A 9,227-nucleotide genomic window follows, 5' to 3' on the forward strand; every position below is an offset into this window, starting at 1 on the left:
TCTGGATCTTCCAATTTTTGTCTCCATAGTTCTAGGATTGCTGGTACTTCTGGTTGTTTAAAAGGAGTGCTAGAGTCTAAGCTCAGCTGGTGCTCATTGGTGCATAGCAAACATTACTCATGGAGTTACATTCCCAGCTTTGAGGGTTTTTTTTTTCTTCCATAAAGAATATGTTTGATGGGTTTCTAATGTATTTATCTTATGTATGAATTTAAGTCTCGGAGAGATAAAGTTGCAAAAGTGATCCAGCTCACAAGCTATAGCTCTGTTGTTCTCTCTAGCCACAGCACTAATTACCCAAGACAGAGCAACATGACCAAGAGCTCCAGAGGTTCAGCTTGAAGTTCAGTGAGTACAGTATGCATAGATGTAGTGATAGCATTGAGTGGAAATGTTTTGAAAAACACAGGAGATTGTAAAAACCTCCTTACATCTGGCCAGTTGCTTTTTACAATCTGGAGTCCTCAAGGACATTGTTGTTAACTGTATATGTAAAGAATAAATTATAGAATTTTATTTTTAAGGTAATTTCAGAAAATCATGATTTTTCTTCCTTTCAAAAATTGTTTATTAAGAATAGTTCTATATTCTGGAACAAGAAAAATAATTAAGTTGTCATTATGAATACTCAATCTGAGAATTTTTTAATTGCTAGTAAATCCTGACAAATTGAGGTTTTGTGGCTTCTGGATTTCAAACAAGAATAATTGTATCTTGTCCACACAGCCCTTTACCTCTGTTTCACCCTGCTAAGATACTGTATGATGAATCCTTTCCAAGTTTTCATTAAGTAGTCTTACATTTTTTGTATTATAGAAGTAATAACATTTTACAATATAATTTTTTGTAATAAAAATAGAGAAAGAATATAAAAGTCACCTATAGTAATTCTTCCAAAGAGCTATGGAGATCACTCATTGGTACAGTGATTACTGTACAAGCATGGCAATATTAATTCTCCACACATTTAAAAAGCTCGGCTCAGTGACACATTTCTGTAATCTCAACCTTGGGGTAGAATGAGATCCCTGGAATTCGCTAGCCATCAGGTTTGCTTAATTGTTGACAATCATTCTCAGTGAGAAATGAGAATTGGAGAGGCAAGTCAACTGGTAGAGAGAGTATGTTCCATGCACAAGGCCTTGAGTTCTCCTCATCACTGCATAAAAACAGGCACGTAGTATCCTCTTTTAATCCTAGCACTTGAATAATGGAGACAGGAAGATGAGAAATTCAAAGTCACCCTCGGTAATATTGTGAATTGAAGAACAATCTAGGCTATATGAGTCTAGAATGTGAGTGAGGAAGACAGCCAGTGTCAATCTCGAACATCCACATGCAGAATGTGTGAACCTGCACATGTGCTTGAATGCATACACTCAGACACACACACACACACACAAATTATCAAATAATTTTCTCTACTGGATGTTTTGATAGAATCTTGTTAGTTTATGTATATGCATACACCTCAAAAGTTTGTTTAGATCAAGACTTCTTGACTTTCACTCTCTGGCTTCCATACCAAAAGAACTCGAGGACAATATGCTAAGTGAAATTTAGTTGGCATATAATGCCAAATGCTACATGATATTATCCATTGAATTTGACCAAGTTGATCTCAAGAGAGTAAAGAGCTGGGATTTAAAGGCTGGAGTAGTAAAGAACAAAACACAGTCAAGTTGAAGTTGAATTAGTTCTGGTATCTGTAATGGTAATAGCATAAAGAAAAAAATCATACTTATACTTTGCAATCTTTATGTTACCTTTCCCTGGCATGATGTGAACAAATGTCTGTTCACCCCAGATAGTGCATAGAAGATAGACCAAAGTTAAGGACCAAAGCCCAGTTTGACAAACAAAAAGGTTGTTAATCTTACAGAGTATTGATATGGGGTTAACTAAAAGGATATCGGTGGTAATGATACAACAGCTGCTCCGCTGCAAAGTTCCTCCCTGTTGTGGATTGGATCCCAACATCATGGAAGATGTGAAGTGTTCCCCTTCTGTAACTTCAAATGCCTATGTGCTGGAATCTCACAAGATCAATACGTGTTGGGGAAGGCAGAAAGGAATAATGGCTTGACTTCTAGGTAAAGGTCCTGTGATCCTCCCCTCACCACCTCCTGTTATGAAGCAGGGTCAAGAGCTCCATTCATATTATAAACCTAGCTACCTGAGGCTGTGCTAATCTCTACTATAACATCATAATGGGTAAGTAGGTTATGTGCAGGGGTGGGGTGTGTGAGAGTGAGGAGACCATACTGCTCAGCAAATTAGCATATGTTTCAGAAGTTAGATAAACAGGATGGAAGGTGCCATAAGCACCTGCATCAGGCTTTTAATAAAAAATATTTAATAATTCTAAGTTGACATTAAACAATGTGTGTACATATTGACAGACTCCATGTTATTTTATACATTTGCTTAAGATTTATGTCTGAGCTGGGCAATGGTGGCACACACCTTTAATCCCAGCACTTGGAAGGCAAAGGCAGGCAGATTTCTGAGTGCGAGGACAGCCTAGTCTACAGAGTGAGTTCCAGGACAGACAGTGCTACACAGGGAAACCCTGTCTCAAAAAAACAAAACAAAACAAAACAAGATTTATGTTTGAACTAAAGTAAAGTAAGAATAAATGCCCAAACATAAAAATAGAGACTGAATGTTTTGCATAAAATCTTAAAATATTATATTAACAGTCCAGAAAAATAAGGCATATATATATATATATATATATATATGTATATATATACCATATTACCACTTTGTTCAAATCATTACCATATTGGCTATTGTTTCTCACTAAACCTCAAAGAAATTTAGACTTATCAGGACTAGATTCTAGAAAAGAGTGAATTAATCATCAAAAGACAAAAAGGCCACCAACAGATTGGGAAAAGATTTTTACCAATCCTAAATCTGATAGGGGACAAACATCCAATATATACAAAGAGCTCAAGAAGCTGGACTCCAGAAATTCAAATAAACCCATTAAAAAATGGGGTAAAGAGCTAAACAAAGAATTCTCAACTGAAGAATTAACAAAGGGCTGAGAAGCACTTGAAAACATGTTCAACATCCTTAGTCATCAGGGAAATGCAAAACAAAACAACCCTGAGATTTCACCTCACACCAGTCAGAATGACTAAGATCAAAAATTCATGTGACAGCAGATGCTGGCAAGAATGTGGAGAAAGAGGAAAACTCCTCCATTGTTGGTGGGATTGCAAGCTTGTACAACCACTCTGGAAGTCAGTCTGGCGGTTCCTCAGAAAATTGGACATAGTACTACTGGAATATCCAGCAATACCTCTCCTAGGCATATACTCAGAAGGTATTCCAACTGATAATAAGGACACATGATCCACTATATGCATAGCAGCCTTATTTATAATAGCCAGAAGCTGGAAAGAATCCAGATGTCCCTCAACAGAGGAATGGATACAGAAAATGTGGTACATTTACACAATGGAGTACTACTCAGCTATTAAAAACAAATGAATTTATGAAATTCTTGGGCAAATGGATGTATCTGGAGGATATCATCCTTAGTGAGGTAACCCAATCACAAAAAAAGTCCCTTGATATGCACTCACTGATAAGTGGATATTAGCCCAGAAACTTAGAATACCCAAGATACAATTTGCAAAACACAAGAAAATCAAGAAGAATGAAGACCAAAGTGTGGATACTTCATTCCTCCTTAGAATTGGGAACAAAATACCAATGAAATGAGTTACAGAGAAAAAGTTTGGAGCTAAGATGAAAGGATGGACCATCCAGAAACTACCCCACTGGGGGATCCATCCCATAATCAGCCACCAAACCCAGACACTATTGCACAATGCCAGAAAGATTTTGCTGAAAGGACCCTGATATAGCTATCTCGAGTAAGGCTATGCCAATGCCTTGCAAATATAGAAGCAGATACTCACAGTCATCTATAGGATGGAACACAGGGCCCCCAATGGAGGAGCTAGAGAAAGTATCCAAAACCTGAAGAGATTCCACCCTATAGGTGGAACAACAATATGAACTAACCAGTACGCCCAGAGGTCGTGTCTCTAGCTGCATATGTAGCAGAAGATGGCCTAGTTGGCCATCATTGGGAAGAGAGGCCCCTTGGTCTACCAAACTTTATAAGCCCCATTACAGAGGAATACCAGGGCCAAGAAGTGGGAGTGAGTGGGTAGGGTAGGGGGGGCAGGGTATAGGGGACTTTCAGTATAGCATTTAAAATGTAAATGAAGAAAATATCAAAATAAATAAATAAAAATAAAAAAGAGTTGTCATAATAAAGGATATCTCTTTTTCAACCCCAGCCTGGAGCTTAGGATAAAAAGATCAAATGATCAAATGTCAGAATCAAATTAGCAAGGGATATGTCATGAGAGCTTATTATAAGCAGGCACTGGTCTGAGAAGTGCATGAAGCACAGGCTGGCACAACACTGTTAGAACCTGCATCTTTATATCAGATCATATAGCCCAATCAGGCCACTGTTTCCTGCAATTCTCACTGGGGCAGAGTTTCAGAACTCTAAACCACCCCTAAAAGTTAGTATTTTATTTGTTCCAAGGATAGGACCAATACCTCAGAGGTATATATTCCCCGGAGCTCTAAATGCTGCTCCCTGAGGAGACTCCTCTTGCCTGTCTCAGCATCCCTAGCATAGCAGCTATATATTTTTCACACTCACCCTATACTCCTCTTATCCTTACTGTTATGAAGCTCCTCTACAGGCTTTAAAGCAAGCATCTCCTTACTTCTAAGTCTCCATCATTTCGAGATCTCCAGATATAGTATTGTATTGATCAAAGAACCTCTGAATGAAGAACCCAGACTTAATAGTATATGAAGATGAAGAGCATTTATCCTGGGGGAAAAAGCCAGCATGTTGGGGATCAACTATTTAAACAAAGTGATGACCACAAGGGAAGCTCACAAGCCCCTTTTAAAGCCAGTTAGGGTTTTTCCAGCTGTGGTTGGGTCACCTTCACCATGATTGGTTGAGCTTTTGGAATATTTGTACACTTCTGATTAGTTCAAGGGAGGGAGAAAGGATTACCTTATAAGGCCTTTTTTGTATCTGTTGTAAACTCCTGGCCAGATGTCAGGGCAGTTTCTGATTGGCTGCCCCTTTGATGTTTTTTTTTGTTTGATTGGTTGGTTGTTTTTTTTTTTCACAAGAAGGCTTGGCTATCCTCCTTCAAAATTGAATCTTAAAGCCTAATATGGCTGCCTATTCTACTATGTAGTGAGTTATGTCCTTTCATTAATTTTGTCTAATGCTATCCCTGTCATCTGAAGGCCCAATCACTACCTTGAACCTCTATACTTAATACAACTCATTGGAGGAAGTTAAGTAGCAGCTCCCTTCCTGGATATGCTGCTGTTCTTGTTTTGTTTGGTTCAGCAGTCACTAACAGGTGTTTCTACTTCAGTCTGGTGTGTATGCTTAGCCAACAAATGAATGATTCATTGGATTCTACGGAGGTTGGTTCTATTCCATGTGCCTCTTTGTAAGAGAGATCTTACAGACTTCAGGAACATTCCGGTGAACTGAGCAGCATCAAAGATGAGAAGCAAAAATAGCTGCCATGAGGAAACACGCTGATGTTTCTTTCTCTCTCTTCTCTCTGCTCCCAGGATCAGATGTAGCTGACTTTGATGGCCGGAGCTCACTTTTATACAGGTTCAATCAGAAGACAATGAGTACCCTCAAAGATGTGATCTCCCTGAAGTTCAAGAGCATGCAAGGAGATGGAGTTCTGTTTCATGGAGAAGGACAACGTGGAGACCACATCACTCTGGAACTCCAGAAGGGCAGGCTAGCTCTCTACCTTAACCTGGGTAAGGTCATTTCTATGCATATGCTGTGTATATGACTGTTGAGGATAGAGGTGAAGCTGGGGTATCCTCCTCAATTGCCACTCTCCTTTTTGTGGCAGTCTTTCACTGAATTTGTAGCTTACTGATTTGCCCTGGATGACTGACAAACTACAAGGATCTTCCTGTCCCTATTTCCCCTTCTGACACCTACCCCATGCTGGAATTTGAAGCATGAGTTGATGCAGCTGGCTTTTTACCTGAGTTCTAGCAGTGGAAACCAAATAACTCATGCTTGTGCTGCCTTGTCACTCATTGGATATGTGCTCTTGAATTAAAGAAATGTTGATCTAATGTAGGATACTCTTCATATTTAGGTTTAGAAAACCCTGCAGATGTTAGCAATAAAAGCACAGGGATAAAAGTTTTAAGTAATTTTAGATAACCCAACCTTGAATTATATATATATAACTTGGTTTCCTTCTGTCTAATTTTTTATACATAGTTTCAGGGTAAACTGGAGATGTCTCCAAAATGACAGGTTTAGAGATTAGCAAAGAGGGGAAAACAGTTCTAAATATCATGGCCTCTTTATCTGTAAGTGTGAGTGTTTTGTAAGAACATTAGCATACATAGATATACATATATATGCACACACATGTGGAAAACTGAGCAAGACACAAGTACCTTGCTAACTCTGTGTGTAATATTCCCTTGAGACAAAGTTCTCTTACTGACCCAAAAACTTATAATTGGGTCTAGGCTGGATTGTTAGCAAGCCCTTAAAATCCAGCTATTTCTGTCACTGAGTGCTGGGGTTATAGGCACTCATTGCCATGTACAAAGAAAGAGAGAGAAAGAGAGAGAGGAAGATGAAGAGGAGGAGGAGGAGAGAAGTAGAGGCTGGCCATGAGCATGTGGGGGGGGGGGGTAAGAGATGAGAGGACAGAGCAGGAACCAGAAGGCAAGAACAAGAGCAAGAGAGAGCAGAGGAGGCAAGCAGCTCCTTCTGTAGTGAGTCAGACATACCTGGCTGTTGCCAGGTAACTGTGGTATGGAGCTTAGACAAAATGCTAACAATTACCCTTATTAATTATTTTTATTCTAGTAAATGAGTGCTAGGAATTGAAATGCAGGACTGCAAGTGTTCATACTCAGTGACTTTTATACGAAGACACTATAACATACCTGGGAGCATCTTCTCACACATCAAATGGAGTCACAGGAGCACTATCTAAATTATCTATTTCCTTTGTCTCTATGGAAGAAGAACAGCAATTAATTTCAAATATCTCACCTACATGGTGATACTTACTTTCAATTTTTTTTGGCAGAGATATCATTCTGTGATATAAGACAATATTTCTATGTACAAGAAGCTAGAACATAACTTTTTAGTATCTTTTAATCTATATACTTAATATATTTAGAACTAAATCTAAAGTAACTTAAAAGTTTTTAACATGCACCTATTATATAGAGCTTCTCATAAAAGCTTACTATGTGCAAAACAACACAAAACAAAAAACCCAACCAACCACACAAACAAAAACACCTAAATGTCAGGAAAAAACACTTTATTGTTTTGTTCTTTTTTTCTTCTTTTTTTAATTTCTTTTTCCTTTTTATTTGATACTTTCTTTATTTACATTTCAAATGTTAACCCTCTTCCTGGTTTCCCCTCCAACAAATACCCTCCCCCTATCCCTCTTAGGGAGAGGTACTATGTTCATGTGTTAATGGAAAACTAAGTCCCTGGCCTTTCCTTTGTAAGGCTGGCTTGCTCCAGGTAGGGTGAGCCTGGGAGCTGAATAACAGCTGACTTAGTAAAGAGGATCTTCCTTCCTGTGGTAACATAATGGCAACTTTCTTCAACTCTGAAGAAACCTGTGACCATATATTTTATAGCTCCCTTGAGTTTTAGATATTTTATTAAGTCACCTAATATGTATACATAGAGTCTACATTCAGGTACTTTAATATATACACATATGTATATTTCATTTATGGCATATGACAATCCTAGGTGGTTTTTCCTTTTTGTTTTGTTTTACTGGGAGACAGAGGCTCATGCATTCCAGGCTGGCTTTAACCTTGCTATGTAGCTGAGAAAGACCTGGAACTTCAAGTCCTCCTTCCTCTGTAAGACTCTGGCAAGACTTAACTACTGGAGACCACCCCCCACCCCACCCCGCCAGCACCCCCTCCCTGCCCTGGAATGAACAATGCAGAGCAGGGAATCAATGCAAAAGCAAGAGGAATTTTATTGTTCCAGCATGCTGGGTCACCCTATACATGAAAAAGAGAGAGAATAACCCCATGCAGTATGTAGGCCAAGTTTTTGTACAGTTTTCAAAGCAACAGTCATTAGGTACAGTGTGATTGGCAAAACAGTGTGACTTTTAAACTGATTGGTCTGTAGGGAATGAGTTGGCAAGGACTTCCCTTGTCTGTAGGTGGCCAATGGTCACTGAATGTGTCTTTGTGCTCTGGGCCTCCAATATCCACAGGTGGCTGATGGTCTGTCTCCACTCCCTGTAGTCTGAGGAATGTAATTAACCCCTCCCTTCCAGAGGGGAGTGGTGCCTATGTTCTCTGTGACCTTTCTCTTCCAGGAGGGGAGGGGTCTGGTGGAATTTTCCAAAGTTTCTGAGCTGACCTCTTCACCTCTTCATCTCCACCTCTGGACCTCTGAGATTTCAGGCACCACACAAAATTTATACAGTACTGGGCATAAAATCCAGGATCTCATGGATATTATGCAAGTACTTTAACAATTGAGCCACACCTCCAGTCTCCATATATGTTATTTCTAATCACATTCCACGATGACTGTTATTAATGTAAGATCACAGAACTGCACACCTACAGAACATGGATCTGAAGATTCTTTGAATCTTACCTAGTGTCCTGAGACTATAAGTCCTATCAAACTATATGTCCTCATCAAACAGTGAAGTACCAACTCTCAGTTGGCCAACATCCATGTGTTAAGCTATGAGGGTGATTGTTCAAGTTGGTCTTAAGGTTTTTTTTAGAACTGATTGTGAAGAAACAATACTGATATTTTAGACAATGTGCACAGATATGAAATGTTCTTCATAAATTCTTTAATGAAATAAGCACATGTCCTCTCTTGTGAGACTATGCCGGGGCCTAGCAAACACAGAAGTGGATGCTCACAGTCAGCTATTGGATGGATCACAGGGTCCCCGATGGAGGAGCTAGAGAAAGTACCCAAGGAGCTAAAGGACTAAAGGGATCTGTAATCCTATAGGTGGAACAACAATATGAACTAACCAATTACCCCCCCCCCCCCGAGCTCGTGTCTCTAGCTGCATATGAATCAGAAAACGGCCTAGTCAGCCATCAGTGGAAAGAGAGGCCCATTGGTC

The 9,227-nt window shown here is 39.3% G+C and overlaps 1 protein-coding gene across 4 annotated transcripts in view; it reads left to right on the top strand.

Moving 5' to 3' along the window:
• Positions 1-9,227, top strand: part of Cntnap5 (contactin associated protein like 5) — an 893,594-nt gene that overhangs the window by 396,886 nt on the left and 487,481 nt on the right. For all 4 annotated transcript variants that reach the window (XM_029481690.1, XM_029481704.1, XM_029481709.1 and 1 more), the window contains one exon: positions 5,653-5,856. In XM_029481690.1, the coding sequence (XP_029337550.1) occupies positions 5,653-5,856 (204 nt within the window). The remainder of the gene's footprint in view (positions 1-5,652; positions 5,857-9,227) is intronic.

The sequence above is a fragment of the Mus caroli genome, chromosome 1 (genome assembly GCF_900094665.2).
Source record: "Mus caroli chromosome 1, CAROLI_EIJ_v1.1, whole genome shotgun sequence".
NCBI classification, from domain to species: Eukaryota; Metazoa; Chordata; class Mammalia; order Rodentia; family Muridae; genus Mus; species Mus caroli.